This window comes from Astatotilapia calliptera, chromosome 23 (assembly GCF_964374335.1).
Source record: "Astatotilapia calliptera chromosome 23, fAstCal68.1, whole genome shotgun sequence".
Classification (NCBI taxonomy): Eukaryota; Metazoa; Chordata; class Actinopteri; order Cichliformes; family Cichlidae; genus Astatotilapia; species Astatotilapia calliptera.
Genome location: NC_137443.1, coordinates 13,729,684 through 13,748,865, shown reverse-complemented (window position 1 = coordinate 13,748,865; position 19,182 = coordinate 13,729,684). Strand labels below are relative to the sequence as shown.

Below are 19,182 nucleotides of genomic sequence, written 5' to 3'. Positions count from 1 at the left end.
TTGAATGTCGAGGGCTGAGGGTGAGATTGTGTCAGGGGGTCTCGGGTGAGAGGAGGCAGGGGTGCTGATCAATTGTTAACCTTCTCAGGATGAGGCACAGAGATGATCACAGTCACTGAACTCAAACAGCTGAAGGGAAACTTAATTTTAAACACAGACCTTTCCATCTCCGTGGCCTGAGCAGACCGCGTGTTAGGAGAGGGTGATGCTCCCACAGTCCCTCTGCAAAAACGTGGATTTAAATGAGCTCCCAGGCTCCCTCAACAACAACAGATTTCTGGCCTTTCTCCAAGCCGACCCCTCCGTGATTTGTTTTAAGAATATAAAAACACCTCGTATAAAACTCCACTCCCTTTGCTTTATGAAGTCACCCAGCGTAGCTCTGAAAACCTCGCCGTTACTGCTCATTTAACGCTCTTGCTTCCTTTTTTGTGATGAACAGAACCTTAGCAGGATCAGTGTCTGCGAACGCTAACACGGGGACGGGTTTGCCAAATCTCCAGTTTAAATATTCATTAAGAGAAGCTGATGCCAAGTCAGCTGTGAGGTAACTGCTTCTTCCTCGAGAAACTACTTCAAATAACAGCGTGCATACACAGATACCCACTACTGAGAGCTTTTTCAGCGTTGACCTTGGCAGTTGTAGTATGTGGAGTTGTAAGCAACCGCTGCGCTTAAGAGGAACTATTTGTTAATAAATGGATGTAAGGCGTCATCTCTTTTTCTCAGTCAGTTGTTTGATCTTGGAAAGAACATTGTGGATTTCTGATTTTCTCAGAGCAAAGCTCACAAACCAAAAGGTGTTGAGTTAGTCATGATGAAATTTCTTTTACGTTTCAGGGTTTTTTTGCCTAAAAATGACAAAAGTAGGGAATGGATTTCACAAATACTTCCCCTCTTTTCCCTTGTTTTGAACCGCCTAATAAAACTCTGGACTCTAATAACACATTTTAACTGGCTTAAAATTTAGATTTTACTCTCCTCATCGCACACATACCAGAGATGTCGTGGGATCTTCAGCTGCTATCTAGAGCTGCTTGGGGTTTGGTGTCTTTGCAGAGGACACTTGAGCATGTGGAGGAATCAGAAATCAAACTACCAGCATTGCAATTAGTGGACATCCTGCTCTACCATCTGAGCCTCGGATGCCTTTGCTGTCAGTGGAGGGAAGCTGAGTGCACTGGCTTCCTGAACCAATGAGGATTGCAGGTCACTGCACTCTGCCAAGAAGCTAATAAGCTGCTGGCTCTAGCTTCATGTGTAGAGGACCCTGGGAAAACCGCAGGGCTGTGAGGTGATTCTGACTGAGACACACTTTGGATAATATCATAAAAAATATGCAGCTGTATAACTCTGGTTTTTTTCTATATACCAAATCCCCCAATATCAGAATCAAATTGATTTACCTCTTTTTTTTAAATTTCATTTTCTTAATTTATCAGTTTGTCTATTTGTTTCTACTGTCCTTTAAAAAAATGGTTGAAGAAGATGAATCAGCAGGTCGTCAGCTTGCCCCAAACACGGACCCGGGTTCCCGGTCGCGAGATCCTTGTTTGTCGGATGAGCCAAACCAGATTTTTTTTCTTAGATTCCACGTTTGCTTCCTCCTGTACATTTGCATTATCGTTTTCCTGCTTTTGTCCCACCCACATCCCAACCTTGCACGAGGCTTTTGTAGCGTCAGGAAAAAAATTAGGGAATATAAAACTTTTATGGTCGGAAGATTCAGTCTAATCCTTTTTGAAGGTGCCCTGTTAGCAGCTTGTAGCTGTCTGTGTTCTAACAGTTGTTTTGGGAAATGTTTTTGGGACTGCAGGGATTTTTTGTTGGTTTTTTGGTAAAAACCAAGAGACCAGTGGGAAGAGTTATCAGCACCATATCAAGTTTATTTAATACATCTGTGGTGTGAAGAGCAGTGTTCCCTCTAATTTTTCATGTGTCTGAGTGAACACACAAACTCCCTGAGCAGTCCCTTGAACCACTGTGAGCAACAGCAGACGTGTGCACTGTGGTCGCACCAGCATCGAATCCATCCAAGTTACATGTTTTATTAAAATAATCAAATTACAGCATTTACATTTATGTTAGACTACTTTTAATTAACTGCTTTAGCCCACTTACAATGAAAATTTAAAAAAAAATCTTGTTCATGACCTGTGAAGCATGTTAACACTATTGGAAGTAAAAATAACTTGAACTCCAATTTTGAAAGCACAACTTTCTTTTTTTTTTTTTTTTTATATAAAGCTCTGTGGTCTGTGGTCTGGGAGAGAGTCTGTAACTCTCTGTCTGCAAAATACAGTAAATAATGACCAATGTTGGGCAATTAATTATATAGTTACTTCTTCAAAAAAGTAACTGAGTTATGCAAACAAGAAAGTTTTTTGCAGCTGTTTAACCTAAAAATGCAGCCAAGGCGTTTTTTAAATAAACATTTCAAACTATTTACAGAACAATCAGCTGTTCTGCATCAAATTTGATGCAACACAAATTGTTTGTGACACTCCAAAAAATCATTTCTGTCCACTATGAGATAAAGGAGAACAACAGCCTGATACCTGCAGGCCTGACAGCAGGAGATGTATCACTGCTGTAACACCTGTAATATTCAGCAGTCGCCTCATTGTTCTGACACACACAACAAAACTACACTACACACTAACTACACAAGATTTGCGCTAAATGTCTCAAATCTCTCACATCTCAAAACACCGCCGTCACTCCTAAAACTTGACCCCGTTTCTTAACAACTAGATGCCACGTTACCATATCATTTTTTGATTGGTCGCCATGGTACATTTTTCGACCAATAGGAAAGGGTTTTTTTGGTTTTTGAGTGTTTCGAGCCGTCTTTACTGTTTCTTCCTGCAGTAAATATAAACAACGATAGTATTCAGGAAGAAAACCAAACATAGCAGATATTTTTTTATCATAACTCTGGTTTTACGTGGCCTATCAACACAATTTAAAAACTGGTATAAAGTCCACACTTTTTCCGTCAATTGTTCCGTCTGTCCTGCTCACGTCTCCAATGGTTGTACACGTTGTCATTAACGTGGCTTCACTCCACATCAGCCACGCAACTTTGCTAGCTAAAACACCGGTATCAGCACATACGGATGCTGTCATAGCCTGTCAACGTTGTTAATTAGCTGCGTATATACGAATGTGAATCGCATTATTGGCTGGACTATGGGATAAGGTGGCATAATAATCGTCCATACGAGAGCAGCCAGTCACTTACTAACACTGCCAAACAGAATTGTATTTGTAGAAATTTGTAAAATGTATAAAGTATTAATTTAAATTTCAATTCAGGTTAGTTTTTTTTTTCTGTGCGCAACGCAGATTTTCTGTGCGCAGAGACCGTGCCAGCAGTGCGCAATTGCGCACGTACGCAGCTTAGAGGGAACATTGGTGAAGAGTAAGTGGAGCGTTGTGTTTTACCACAGAGTTGAGTCTGTAATGCACCCATGGTGCTCAGCTGTCAGTCTTTGAGTTTGTTCTCCATCCCAAAGTGTCAAATACTGGCACGCTGTCAAAGCTGGTATCATCTCACAGATACACATCAGGTGTCCTTTGATACTTGTGCTGTGACACAGTCGGCTGTGGCAGTGGTGACACAGGTCTCTCACTTCTAAATCACCATATGTGGAAGCTCAGAGAGGTCCCTTTAGATGCACTGGTTAAGTGTCACTTTTCAGCATGCAGGGTTAATGTTATGAGCAGTTGTAGTTGGACCCAAACAAGCATCTATTGCAAAGCCTAGCATAAACTTGGAAAGCCAACGAAAGCAAACTTCCAACCTCACCCCTTCAACTTCATTTTGAAGTTGGAGGGGTCTCTTGGCTCCTTTTGCTCATGTGTGAAAGAACTGAAGTCAAAGGTAACTTGGTGATATCTAGGATGATGTCAGCACCTAGCAAAACTGCAGTATTTAACATGAGATTTAACAGCATTGCAGTCCGTGCAGTCTAAATTAACATCATTTCCCCAAACCTCTGCCTCTGTTCTTGTGGTTTGCAGTGTTATGTTAGGCTGAATTGTGTTGGGAAATTTCCTTTTTTTTTTTTTTACATTCTTATTTTTTTTTCCATTCTACTTGACACAGGAGAAAATTCTTGTATACGTAAGTAACTGTTTCTAACAAAAGGCTTTCTTCTTTTCCCGCTTGATTGACTCATCTTAAGCAATAAAAGGGAGAGAAGCTGCTTGTCAAGGTTCATTAAGTCAGTGGACACCTTCCCTCGGGAGTTAGGAGGGTCAGTGATTTGACTCATAGTTCAACAACAAGTCATTAGCTCTCATTCAGTCCATGAAGAGCGCTCAGATGCATGTTTCCTACAAGCTCTTGTTAGGTATCAGAGAGCTACCTTCAACAGAGTGCAGCGATGTCACACGGCGTGGCCGGGCGCCGACCGGCACATTCTGTGACACACATGCACACGGAATCAGATCATCTGTAAATTTGGCCCGCTCTGAGTTCAGCGTGCCAGGTCATAAATGGCGTGTAGCCTCACTGATCTCCAGCCTACCTCCTGTCAGCCCAAGTTGCGAAAGAGAGAGAAAGGAGAGGTGTAAAAATCTGTGTTGCTACGGTTGCAGAGACGATGAACACCTTCAGCTCAACAGTATGCCACATCACATTTCCAGCTGTTTAGCGTTTCATGTGCAAACACAGAAAACACGTCTTTGTTCCCGCATTCTTTTACCTTTAGCTGCTCTTTGCACTTAAACACAGAGACACATTAGTGTTCGCTGGATTCTGAGGAGAGAAGAGCCATGGAAGTTTTCAAGTTTTCAGTCTCGCTTACATTACAGAAATTAAATGGGGTTTTTTTTAGCTTTTTTATTTTCTCGTCAGTATTTTTACAAGTGCAGGCTAATTGATTAATTATCATCAAACCCTCCAGTATTTCTGAAAACTGAGCTGATTGTCACTTGATCCAGTAAAGCTGCAAATTACAAGTGGACTTGAAGCGGAAATTAGTGAAACATTTTCACTAGACAAAAGACTTAATATTAGAGTCCCAGACTTCATTGTGTGTATTTTTTTCTGGTGTGAGCATCTCTTTCTGTCACCCAACTCTCATGTTCAGAGCGGATCACATGGGACCGCTTGACTCAGTTACGTGCTTTGTTCGCCATCGCAGTTCTCATCCTAACAGACAGCTGTGTCGAACGCCGTTTTGTTAGGCCGTTCCCAAACGGTGAGAAGCTGAGCCGGACTGTGCGAGCTCTCATTTGGTGTTGCCGGAGCACTTTATAGCAAAAGTAAAATGGCTTAAAATGAAAGAAAAATGGGGGTCGCGATTGACTTTAACACACTCTACTCAAACCTCGGTTCAGCAAGAGGCTGTCTGACCTAAATTTACTTTACCTCATCTGCCTAGACATTTGTTTAGCCTTCTGGGCAAACACTTAGAGAAATGTTTGAGGGAGAGAGGAGGAAAAAAAGAATACATATGCTTGAATACATCACATTTAGTCAAGGGAAAAGTAAAACCCGGACATCTGCAGACATATACAGCCCTCTAGTGGCAAACTACAAGGGACCTGAATGTCTGACAGGGAGGGCATGAAGTGATTTATGCAGAATTTCCTAAACCATCTGTGGAAGTCGTGCCCAACCGCAGACCATGAACATTCTCTGTGTTGACATCAGACCCGGTTTTCTGTAACAGACCTTAATAAACGTTACTTAATCCCAAATAACAGGAGTCACGAGTGAATGGGAAAAACAACAGCGGCTGAGCAGAATAAATGAATTGAGGTCATAGAATCTTACCATCAGAGAGAAATTTTGTCTTTTGAGTACTGTACTCATTACAATGGCCCGGAGGAACTGTGTGCTGTGAAATCATATGCTCTAGTTAAGCTAAACAAGGGCAAGGTATTCCCACATGAAGGGCAGATGAGAATAAGTAAGTAGAAATGCAGGCAGATGAGTAAGAGTTGAAGATGGTTTAGTGCTGTTTGGCCCTGGTATCTCACTCAGATTCTCAGGTTGCAAATATATTCTCCCCCCTCTCTCGATCTCTACCTCTACCTCTCTCTGTCTGTGTGCGTGTGCGAGGCAAACCTCAAGGGCTCAGTGCAGCGAGCTCATTAAAGGCTTTATTCCACTTCCAGGATCGAGCGGGACTGCAATATGGACATTGTTTATACACAAACGTTGCCCTGGGAATAATGTTTATTTCTATTACCATCTTGGAGGGGTGTGGGTGTGGGGAGGGGGGGTACTGAGCATGTCTGCACTCATTGCTTTTCATGAAATAATGCCTCTCCAGGAGTGCCTTGAAGAAACGGCCATTTTTCAAACCACATTTCTCCAGCCTGCAGTCAAGCGTCAGCTGCCCTCCTCTCTTGCCCTCTCGCCCTCCGGTGGCACGCGATCGTGTTACGAGAGCCGTGTCAGGAGCAGTTTAACCGTGCACGTGAACTAATGAGCCTCATTCTGTAAAAGGCTTCTTCATTCATTTGCATACAGACTGAACGTCGGTGCATGTGCTGCACAGCCGGACGGGGGGGGGGGGTTTCGAGTTTACCTCGGCCGAGCGGTCACAGAAGTGTCATTTTAAGCGGCAGAGCCCGGCGGGGCGACTGGGAGGCAGCCGATGACGCAGCGCAGTGTTGCTACACACCCCGAGCTGTGTTTGGAAACACTGAGGCAGCTTGCTACTACAGTGGGAGCCAATGGGAACAGCTGAACCGTGCACTCTTTAGCCCAGTCAAGCGCAAAACAGGGGGGAGGAGGAGAGGGAGGCGGCGAACAGAGAGACAACAGAGATCCAGGAAATGCCTGAGCGAGGAGCAGTGACGGCGGGGCCCATCAAGTCGCACGCAGCCGCATCGGGCCGCACATTGATCACTCTCACATGATATATCCATCCCCCTGTAATTGCATTGCTGTTTAGAGAGGCAGTCGTTATTTATGAAATATTGAAATAACAAATGGTGTCTCCCGGCAGATATTAAGAAGAGAGATGCCACAGATAAGTCAGAGGCAGGCAGCGGCCACGTCTCCCCGCGGGCCGCTTGCCCAGTCGCCTGGCTGCAGAAATCCTGCAGTCATCACAAAGTGGAAATATTTACTGCTCGCACTCTTGCATACGGGAGGATGGAGTGTGGGTGAGGGCAGCTGAAAAATGACTGTGTTTGTGTTTCGAGAGGAGTGCTAATCAGATTCCTTCAGCTTCGGAGGCATTTGAGGACAGCCGAGCTAAAGGTCCCTAGTGTGGATTTATAAGTTGCACAAGCACAAATGGGCACAGAGCCACCAGAAGTGCAACACTGGCGACAGGAAGTTTCTAATCACAGCCTACAAAAACTGGGAGAAAATGCAGGGTTTTCACATTTTCCATGCTGGTGAAATTTCGTAGCCAACTTGTTAACAAGGCCCACTGTAAATGAATCCTCTAAATCACTTCGGTCATCATCAGGTTTGTTGTGTAACCGTGTGGGTGTCTGTGTGTTTGTGTCTACAGAACACCCTTGAGACCTGCACCATCTGCAGTAAGCCCATTATGGAGCGCATCCTGCGAGCTACTGGGAAAGCCTACCACCCTCACTGCTTCACCTGCGTGGTGTGTCACCGCAGCCTGGACGGCATCCCTTTCACTGTGGACGCTTCCAACCACATCCACTGCATCGAGGATTTCCACAAGTATGTAAACAAGTCCCTTTTAGATTTGAAGCGTCACTCATCGCTATATTTGACGTGTACACACGAGGGAAGTTTGCTTTCACTTGTCATACTGTAACGCAGATAAGAGGTCGCACAAAGCTGGTTATAAGTTAACCCAGGGTTTTTCCTGTATGTGGCGTTAGCAGCAGCTGACCAATTACAATTATTCATAAGTGTAATGGGAGCAGAGTGGCTGATATTACAAGGGAAGATGAATGGGAAACGTATTAAGAGGTTAAGCATATAATACAGGCTGAAAGCAGCACAGCTGCTGCAGACAAAGCAGCAGACTGTGAGTTTGTGTGAAAGGAAAAACGCTGTAGAATAATATAGCATTAAACGCGTGTGCTTTAATCGCTTTGGTCAGGACAACTTTAAAAGATCTGCTATATTAATAAAGTCTGAGTTGTTGTTGTTGTTGTTAGCCAGCAAGGCTAAATGCAGTGTCTACGGCGGATCTATGAATATCATTCGGACACAATAGAATCTGATGGATTATACTGTACTTGAGTATGTCATTAAATGAATGTTTTTTATATTTGTTCCTTCAGCTACGGCCTCCATGGTGTTGGAAACCGTTTCCAGCCAACAGAGACTAAAGCTCCATCTAAGAATCTATATTTCTCACTGATCCTCATCCAGCAATTTTGTGCGTGTTGACCTTTAATCTGGAACATAACCTGCTCCGGTTCACAGCATACAGTAGGTTACCATGGTGATTATACCTCTGAAAGAAGTGAACCACCTTCATAGTACAGGAAAGCCAGGATTAACCTTAAAGGTACCTGGATTAGACAATAGCTTCTGGACAGAAACATGAATCCACTGCAAATGTGCCGTAAACCTTCGTTCCCTCTAACGGCCAACAGGGGGCAACTCCTCTGGATGTAAAACAAAGTACGACTGTATAGACGATTGTGAGAAAATGACCCTTCGTCTCGCTTGATTTTTACCTCGGTGAACTTTTTTCCTAATTTTCCAAGTTTAATGTCTTCTTTAAAAAAGCATTATTTATATTTTTGTAAGTTACTTTCCTATTCTGAGTAAAAAATATATTAGAGCTCTGTGTATTTTAGGACCCGGCTATTTTATGCTCATTGATAATGCGGTGCCCTTTGCTACTGGGTCACTTTCATCCACCATCCTACATTTACCAGTGGGTGATGTAATCCTGGCTACATCCGTCTGCTGTACATGTACGTCAGGAGCTGGTACCAGGTTATCGTGGCCAACAAGGCAACTTAAATGTTTAATGCCAGGGGATGTAATAATCTGTGTCAGGTCAGCACTGACCTTTTGTACAGTCACGGTACAGTTCTTGCTTAAGAGGAGGAGTCATGGATTAGAAGCACTTGTGCTATTTACGGAAGCCAAGCGAGGGGCAGCCAATCAGACGAAAGTGGGCAAGAACTTAAAAATATGTTGTTGGGGTTTTTTTTTTAACATACGATGCACTGAGGGCTCCATCAGCATTTAACAAACAGAATCAATGTAGAAATGGATACTGATGTTGCTCTCTACCTGCTTGGTGTCCCCGTAAAGATTTCATGAAGTGATAATATATCAGTGTTGTGTTAACAGCTTGTTTAGCAACATACAACACAAGACATGCTGTTTTAAAATCCTTTACTAACTTTTGTAAATTCATGCATTTTTAAAGCTCCTCGTCAGAACGTTAGGGCTTCCTTTTTGGGAAACATTGCAAACAGTTTCACAAATCTAGTGAACTGGATATGTAGACATGAATTTAGTAGTACATTCCTGTCATTGCGTCACCCTCCACTCATTGCATAACTGCTAGCTTCCCAGAAATGTTCCTTCTTTACTCGGTGACCAGAAGGGAAACAGAAGTAAAACGCTGGCTCTTGGCATGAGTGTGCAGCTCTCGGTTTGGGAAGCCCAACGCAAGGCCCGTGTTTAATTTCACGTGACAAGCGTGGCCTCCACAGCGTGGCCCTTTGTGTCGAGGAATAGCCACGACGAGAATCTTTCTTTTTTCTTTTCTTTTTTGGGCCGTGGTTCCCCAAAGCCACCTAACCTCTTTACTTCCCGATTTACAGACAATGGGTGCACGTGTAGAACAGAAGAACTTTCGGTCATGTGACAGGACCTAGAATCTCACTGCACTTTTCATATCCTCATCAGTTCTATTGTTAGACAGACCTTCTTCCGCTAAAGGCATTTGCAAGTTCAAAGGTTTGTTCTGTAAAACTCACTGAGAGTGTCCGATAAGATTTCTCAGAATGCCCCCTCTATATTTAGTAAATGTAGTTTTCTAGATTTTGTCTACTCTTCATGTTTGAGTGATGAAATAGTTAACCTTCGAGTGACTTCAAATGTGGCAACATTTACGGGCATCAGCCCTAGTGTATATTTTTATGTTCACAGTTAAACCTTTCATAGTTTTTACAGAAATTGTGCCATTGGTATGATAAGTATGATAATGAAAGCTGTGTTTGGATTATAAATCTCAAAATATTTGAGTGTTTATGCACAAAATATTTGAAATATGACACACCCACAAACCAGATGAGTTGAGACTTGGTTTGAAACAGAAGGATGGATGTAATAAAGGATGAAGTTTATCTAAATAAATAGAACTTTACGGTATTTTTTATTTCAGTTTTGTATTAAAATGGTTGAAAACCTCAGTTAATGTCATGAGAACGTTTTAGAATATCTTCCGTAAATATTGAAACAGGTTCAACAGTCTATGTGAAGAGCACCACAAAGATCACAACGATCGCAATGATTTAGCCTTTTGGTCGCTTTTTCCTCATTTCTTTGCCTCCCTAAACCGTGACTCGCACATGGAAGCACAAGGCCTGATGGCTGCACCGAAAGCCTGTAAACATTTGCCGATGTGCCCGGCTGTCAGATGATAATCACGGGTTCTTAGATTGAGGGGCTGCACAACGTGAAGTTTGGCGAATACTGGGAGAGCCGACGGTCAAGAAATCATTCGTTTATTTATTAAATCAAGAAAAATGTCAAAGCTTTTCTTAGTTTTAGCCTCTCAGAATGATTTGCTGCTTTTTCTCTGGGATTTCGTGTCACACAAAAGCAATTTAAACTTGAGTTTAGAGATGTCCTTGTTGTACACGTACAGACAGAATGATTAATAGATTAATTCGCTAATGAAAAGAGCCATTAGTTGCACCTCTGCTTGAACCGTGCAGTGAAACTCTGTAAGCTTTGTGCTAATGGCAAACAGTCAGTAAAGGTCACAATGTTGCAGATTGTTCTGAGCTTATTTCTGTTGTTCTTGGTTGTTTTTCACAGGAAGTTTGCTCCTCGCTGCTGTGTGTGCTCTGAGCCTATAATGCCGGCACCGGGCCAGGAGGAGACCGTTCGTATTGTGGCCCTGGACCGTGACTTCCATGTGCAGTGCTACCGCTGTGAGGTACGAGCTCTGTGTGTTTACCAATCCCGTGTGTGTGTGTGTGTGTGTGTGTGTGTGTGTGTGTGTGTGTGTGTGTGTGTGTGTGTCCTCTATAATTAGCAGTGATGGTTCTGAATAATGTTGCACGGCTCCAGGTGACAGTCATTACTGCATAAAGGTATAAGGCATAACGTACACACCGATCCCCCGAGTCACCTTTTCAGCGAGACGAGTGAATCATCCTTCTCTTACCTGCCTCGAAATAGCTTCCCGTCTCTCCTCTGCAAAGTTCACGGACTTACATAGAAACCAATCTGTCAGGCGCTGCTCGCCTGCTTGATAAGCGGCGCTGAGACGTTACGTGCCCGGCTAAAAGAGAAGTAACGTGTCACATTGTCAAAGAGCTGCACCAGCGTGAGCACATAGAGCGTTTGCCAGACATAAAGGTCAAAGCAAAGCAGAGCAGATTAGTTCAGCTGAAGGGGCTCAACAAGAGAAGAATTTTGTCACCAGGGAGCAATGAGTAGATGGAGTTCTGAGTGTGTGTGTGTGTGTGTGTGTCTGTGTGTGTGTGTCGGGGAGAGAAAGGAAGGTTGGGTGTAAGCCAGTGTCACAGACAATGGAAAAATAATGCCATAGCATTGTGTGTATCTGTACATTCTGTTTGTTTCTTGGCATGTAAAGAGCGCACACCTCACCACATCTTACCACAACACACAGAAACCAGCTGAAGGCTGCAGTCAGACAACAGAGCTGCACACTAACAGAGCAACATTTGGCATCCCCGGGTTCACGCCGCACGCTTACGGCCCGACTTGGATCGTAGGGAGTCCCTTTTGCATGTCGTGCACGGAATTTGAATGTTTATTCCCACCGAGCATTTAGCATACTTCACAAAATCCTGACACAAAAGCTTGCATGTTGTCCTCCTCGACAGTTTAGTTCTGTGAGCTCAACCAATAGGAGGGCAGTTGCTCAGCTGTGTACACCTGTAAACACGAGCGGAACAGAAGAGGAGTGAAGCTGGTGGTGCAACTCAGGACGAGCTGTGAAATGGCGCTGACAGATCGGTATCGCGCACACTGCTCCAGTTGCCATCGTCAGTTTACATTCTTTTCCTGGATGTCAGCGGTGCCTTCTGCTCAGTGACATCACGCGCATCGTGAAAGAGGTCAAGCGTGAATGACCGAGAAGCAATGTGTAGTTTGTCATGTCTCCAAGTCACAAAAAGGCACAGTTTCACGACTTTATGATTGCCTGATGTGACACAGGGACACACATCATGTGAGTCTGACAACACTGTGTGATAACCGCTGTAACAGAATGTAAAACGATGGTTAATTAAACCGAATAACTGAAAATGAATAGCAAAAATGAGATAATAATGTTGTGTACTAATTATTAGCTATGATATAACTTGTGTTTCAATCATAAATGCGTGCCATAAAAATTAGTTTATAATTAGACGTGTTATGTATTCCTTTTTTTAACTAGAGCATCATTTTTACAGTAGGCAAATAATGTTCACAGATGAAAAAAGAACTATAGATTAAAACTGAATAACAATAATTGTACCAATTATTAAGAGTGGTGTTACCTAATGTTGTAGCATAACAGGAATCTTCAACAGGCGATTTTCAAGTAAGCCTCACAGAGCAGAGCGAGCAGTAAGAACACAAACACAGTCATCTCTCAGGTATTTGTGAGCTTCATGATTAAGAGTGCGTCTGCTCCCAGACTGGATCAATCAGAGCGGAGCTCAGCAGTAACTCGGTGTTACTTTGCTTTGAAAAGGGCCAAACAAGAGCTTAGGCATATTGAAAAAGAACACGCGGAGTCTACAAAATCTCCAAGAATTAACAAGATGTGATACATGAATCAGCCAAGTGCTTCAAAAAGGAAACGATAATCAAAGAATCAACCACAAAAGTCTCTGTCAGGCTGCGCTGCTTTGAGCTAAAAAGGCTAACGCGCTCACAGTGACAAAGCAAACAGGCTTACCATTTTTTTCTGTCTCATTGTTAACTACCACTTCATAAGAATATATATGTCAATATGACATAAACTAAAGGCGCTAGAGTGGAATGTTTTCCTGTTTGATTCGTTTGAGGCGTTAAACTGCATGCTCAATAATCCTGGTAAGGAATTCTCAGAAAGTTGATTTTCTTCATCTGGATGCAACATTTCATCACTCATCAAAGTGACTTCTTCAGCCTTGCAAACATATTACCTTTCTTGAGAATCAGAATCAGAAACTTTATTGTCATTGTCATGAGAACAACGAAATTAAGAATGGTCCCCGATCATTGCATCATCCCTAGCAATATCAAAATATAAATAAAACAATAAAATTCAATAAATAAAATAGATAGAATACTTAAAATACTAATAAGATATAACAGTAAAACATTCACATACATTCCCACACACATGCTTCAGACCGTGCATAGATTAACACAAGAGTGGCGTGATGGACATTTTTTTGTGGATAAAAAATAAAAATATTTTCTCCACTCAAATCATTCTCACTGTAAGTAAAAACACAAGAGCACACTTTGCATTAATACCCGTGACAAAGAAAGGAGCCGGAACACAGAGAAATAGACAAATATCTGATGCTTCCACTCCTGAAAGAGACGAGCTGGAATACATTTATATTAGAATCTGTAAAAGAGGACACACATTTTGCAATCATACTTAGAAAAATTGTTCTGCTTGAAACACTTTTACAAGGGGGGAAAAAAAGTCTGAATTTAAATCCTTGAAAGATTGGGAGTTAAGCCCAACTGTGTCTGAGTACTAACCAGTTGTTTCCATTCAGACTCACCAACTGGCAGAGAACCGTAGCACAGGCTTTTCTGCAGAGAAGCTCCCGTAACGTGACACTGGCTGAGCTTTTAAATAGCAGTACATGTGTCGTTTAGAGCCTGAGTGCAGAGAGGAGGGTGAATGTGTCTGACCGGTGAGCGTGGATAATGACCCCGTTTGTGTTTGTGGACTAACGGACTATCTGTGTCCTGCAGGACTGCGGCTCCCTACTCTCGGAGGGGGATAACCAGGGCTGCTACCCGCTGGATGGACACGTGCTCTGCAAAAACTGTAACACCAGCCGCATCCAGGCCCTCACCGCCAAGGCCACCACTGACCTCTAAACAGCTAAACTGTGATAACCCGGCCCTCGCTCGCTCTTTTGGTTTCTTGCAAACATCCACAAAAGCCTGCATTCCTCATTTACATATATATGGCTCTATATAAATGTTCACCTTAAGTAACAAAACATACTGTGGCATCACATTCACACACTCACATATAATTATTTACTCTGTACGATCACTGCAGAAGAGTTTTTCTTATTTAAAGTTTTCTTCCTGTAGCTTAACATAAAGAGAGGAAGACATGGGAAGCAACTGCTCTTCCTCAGTCTGAAGGTTTAAAAAAAAGGATCTCTAAAGCTCACTGAAAGAGGGTTTAGTTATAATTATATTATATTGCATTATTTTATTGTAAAAATGCTAAGCTAGCTGGTTCATCATTTAACTCTAAGCCATAGAGCTTTTACGCATTTCCTACAATTTTTGCACTGCTACTTTAAATCTAAATCCGTCTACAATATACATCACCACCCCTGTTATCCTCCTGTTATCGTATTTATCACCAGCACATATCTTTTAGCTAGGTTGCACGTGCATGCACGGGCCCATAATGTTCCTCTCCGACTTCTTTTTCTGATCTAAAACACGAGCAGGACGTGCAAAATGTTTAATATGTTTACTGTGCAGGTGAAGTTGTGGATGGATGTCAGTGTGCGCGTGTGTGACTGTAGCTTTAGCAGTATTTTTAGGAAAAACGTGTTTGTTTTTCTGCAGGACAAATCAGAGTACAGTACACAAAATGGGATGAAATTACCCAACGAAGGCTTTCAAAACAGCTCTGCATAACTCCAAAAAGCGAATCTAAACTGCCATGTTTGTATGTATTTCCACGTTATTTAGAGTAAACTGCTCTGTACTGCAGGAATGATAAACAGTTATTTCTGCTGTTGAGAACAAAAAAACCACACCTCCTTTTTAGCACAATATTTTCCTTTCAGCTGGATATTCTTTCATGCATATGGTTGATTATTTTCCATTTTGGCCTGAGCAGCACAATCATATAAACACAACCTTTGTGTTGAGTTTAATTCTTGTTTTTGTTTTTTTTCAGCGTATAATTGTGTAACTTGCCCCTTTTTAACGACCATAGACAAAAGCAGTGATTGTTCTTTAAGCAGTCTCACAGAAATAAAGAATATTCCATGCCTATGCAATTTTTAATGTTAATTGCATCGACACTTTATGAGAAATTTTATGATTTAAGGAAATATTTTACATGTACAGATGTGATCATAAGTGTCCTTATTGTAACCCTGTAATCAAACTGTGTGTCTCTGTGCGTCTCTGTGCTTTATGTCAGTGCTGATTGTTTCATTAACGCTCATCTTTTATATTTGCTGTTTGTTTCAAAGTTGATGGACAAAGAAGGGACCGTGAGAGTTTCCCAAAAATAACTGATTATGTTATTTGCTCGATCCAAGAGCGATGGACCAGAAGCTTTAGAGCTTAATCTGAGGGTTCATTCCGATGTTACAGCAGTACTAGGTGAGTTTAACGTACCTTGTGGAGTATGACTTTACTGTTTATCGCAAAAAACGACAATCAAAACACAATAAAGACGTCAGGCAAAGAAAACGGCTTCAAAAAAAGACCACAAAGAAGCACACAGTGTCTACACCGAGATACAGAGTGACACAAAACAACTGCAAAGACAAAGAAGACCACAGAGAGGCACACAATGATGGCACAGATATGCAAACATTCCAGCAAAATTATATAAGACAAGTATAAAGACTGTAAAGAGGAAAACAAAATGGCTTGGCTCCAAAGAAATTGAAAGTAAAAATTGTAAGTAACTACAAAGAAACTACATAAACCCTAAAAAAAAATAGAAATGGTGAAAAAATGCCTTAAAAAAGACCAAGAGATAAACAAAAATTAAAAATGAAAAGAAAACTGTTTCCCCACCCAACCAAAAAACTGAAACATGCAACATGGTAAATGGCCTGTATTTATATAGCGCTTTACTAGTCCCTAAGGACCCCAAAGTGCTTTACATATCCAGTCATCCACCCATTCACACACTGGTGATGGCAAGCTACATTGTAGCCACAGCCACCCTGGGGCGCACTGACAGAGGCGAGGCTGCCGGACACTGGCGCCACCAGGCCCTCTGACCACCACCAGTAGGCAACGGGTGAAGTGTCTTGCCCAAGGACACAACGACCGAGACTGTCCAAGCCGGGGCTCGAACCGGCAACCTTCTGATTACAAGGCGAATGCCCAACTCTTGAGCCACGATCGCCCCAACATGACAAAACAAGTAAAAAGAATTTTTTTTAAAAAGACATAAAACGACAACATGAAGTGAAAAATTTCCAACAAGAAGCAACAAAAAGACAAAAAAAAAAGCTGTAACGAGATGTAGCGTGACGACAAAGTGACAGAAAACTGCTAAATCCAAGCAGATGCACATGACCACAAACACGTAAAATGACAACAGAGAAATCCAAAGCGCAGCTCTGCAGCCACAAAAACAGTGACGACCAGCTACAAGCTAGCAGAACATGAGGTTCATACGAACATTCAGCTGTTTTGTCAGAAGAACAAAAGTGAAACTTTATGTTGATTTGTTCTTAGAAAATCTCCACATGGTACTTTGAAACTACAAGTAACTACAAGTTGCAATGCTTTGCTAGTTTATTAGCTGGAGCTAACCGAGGCGCATTATTCCCGAGGCTCGATCAGAGAAGTTCATTCTAACTTTAAGAGAATTCGTCTCCTCTTTCCTGTTTTCCTTACACAACATTTAGTCCTGTTTATTGCCTCTGATCTCTATTTACTACATCAGATGTAATCAGTGCGTCCTGTTACAGCAGAGTTTCAACCAGGGTATCGCGTTGTAAAGACGACTGTGCTAATAAGGTGAACGAAGAATTCACCAAACCTTTACTGTCGCAGATTTTCTTTTTTTTTTGCTTGTTTATTTGTTTGTTTTTTAACTTAAAAATTGACTAAGCTTTCTATTTGGAATTGAGCGGGGTATTTAAAGTTGAGAAGGTGGAAGCTGGTTAGGCAGTTTACATTTGGTACTAGCTCACATGCCTGCAGCAGGAACGGAGCGAGGGCTGGTTCTCTGAAAAGGTTAGGCAACATAAACTTCACGTCCTCAGGACATTTTCCATCAATATTTGGAGCGCATTGCTGTACGCAAAAGGTCCATCGGTCATATACAACCCCCCCCCCCCCCAAAATACAGTATTTTTACAGTTCAGTAAGCAGCGAGTGCACTGCTTCAACTAAAAACCTGTAATCTGTCCTAAAGATCTTTAAAAATGTCTCCACGGTGTCGCTGAACTGTTTAGAAGCAACGTCTACAGTCATCTTGAGTATCGCAGCTTAATTAGTTAGGCGGTGATTAAGAGAACTAAAGCTGGGACAGTCGGGTCTGTTCTTCTGTCTAGTAACTGGAGATTTATTCTCCTGTTTTTTTACTTCTAATACTTTGGGAAAATATACCACAATGAGACTACAGCTGGGATTCATGCTGCGTTAGCATGTCACTTTATCTGTGGCCCTTGTTTGGATAATCAGGCGTCAGTATTAAAGATGCACTGAGACTTTTACACGTGAAACAGCAGCTGACCTGCAGCTCGTCGGCAGTGGACGTGGCAGCTGTGCATTTCTCCCACGGCCTTCTGTTCTGAGTCAGGCTGCAGTTAGTTAAACATTTTAGTTTCAGCCTCTGTTTGCTGTACTTTACTGTAACAGCTGCTACTCCATTCATATTTTAGGAATATTTGAAAACAGAAAATACACATCTATAATAAAATTGGGCTGTGTAGAAAATATGATGCATGCCTCGACAGCGTTCAGTAAGTGGATGTTACAGACGTCAACAAATCCGCCAAAGCAAACTTCCCAACGTGACAGCAGTTCAGCGTAAAATCAGGAATTCTTTCAGATCTTCGGTGCATGTAGGGGTTGAAGTGACAGTAGATACCTTCCTGCCACTCCTTCCCTCGCACCGCTGTCACAAAGACTGGATTGCCCTCCATTTAAGAATCATCCACTGTCGCGAAGCTAATGAGTACGCAGGTTTGGGTTGGTGGTATTTCTACTTTGTAAGAATGCCGTCCGAGGTTCGCTCTCGCTCCCCCTCGTCGCCTTCTCTGCCTCCGTCGAACAGCGGAGCTCTTGTTTTGCCAGGAGGTTTCCAGAGTTATTCCAGCTGTGGCACAGACCACCGTGTCAGCTGCTCATGAAAATCCGCTGATGGCTACCAGGAAAACAAAATTACTGCCGCCCTGTTTTAATTTAGCGCTATCAAACTTTTGCTTTACCAGGAGATTTTGTAACCTCTGGCACACAGAAGGAACCAGTCTGCAGTGTTGGTGTTATTATTCTACAGACATCTACATTTTTCAATAAATCTTTACATCAAAATTTCTCTGTTGATGATCTAATGATGTCTTTAACACCTGATTAAGTAGCATAAGTGAAAGGTGCAGATAATCAACACCAGACTGTGCCGTTCCCGTCATTTCTTGGAGCATTTTAGCATCTTTGGGCTCGTTGTTTTGAGCTGAAGATGCTAAAATGCAGTACTTTCATGTTCTCAGCCAGCAGCGCGGTTTCTGTAAAGTAGCTTGGATAAAAACCATTTCACTTTTCCAACAAGTCACTCTGGGGCGTCTAGCTGCAAAATACCACAAGACTTCATTCAGGAAACCAAAACAGCTAAAAGGCAAAAGAATGTTGGACTTCCATTTGCCTGGAATCTGACTCCAAACTGCACTGCACTCATCCATCACTGTCGTTTGCTCTTTTCCTCAACAGAAGAAGAAGCTGTATTATCTAGATAAGGCCTTTACATTAAAAGGATGTAATGCACTCACAAAGCAGTAAACAAATAATATGACTAGTTATGAATGATTTCAAGTTGGTTTATTAGCACATGTTTTCTGCTCAGCATACCCTGGTCTGGTCCATGTGCACAGGTAAATCTCTGCTGATGCGCT

At 42.3% G+C, this 19,182-nt stretch overlaps 1 protein-coding gene across 4 annotated transcripts in view; it reads left to right on the top strand.

Annotated features, from left to right (window-relative positions):
- lpp (LIM domain containing preferred translocation partner in lipoma) overlaps positions 1-15,370 on the top strand; it is a 183,770-nt gene extending 168,400 nt beyond the window's left edge. For all 4 annotated transcript variants that reach the window (XM_026159643.2, XM_080297987.1, XM_026159644.2 and 1 more), the window contains 3 exons: positions 7,488-7,666; positions 10,970-11,090; positions 14,093-15,370. In XM_026159643.2, the coding sequence (XP_026015428.1) occupies positions 7,488-7,666; positions 10,970-11,090; positions 14,093-14,221 (429 nt within the window). In that variant the 3' untranslated portion in view covers positions 14,222-15,370. The remainder of the gene's footprint in view (positions 1-7,487; positions 7,667-10,969; positions 11,091-14,092) is intronic.
- Positions 15,371-19,182: the final 3,812 nt, after the last annotated feature.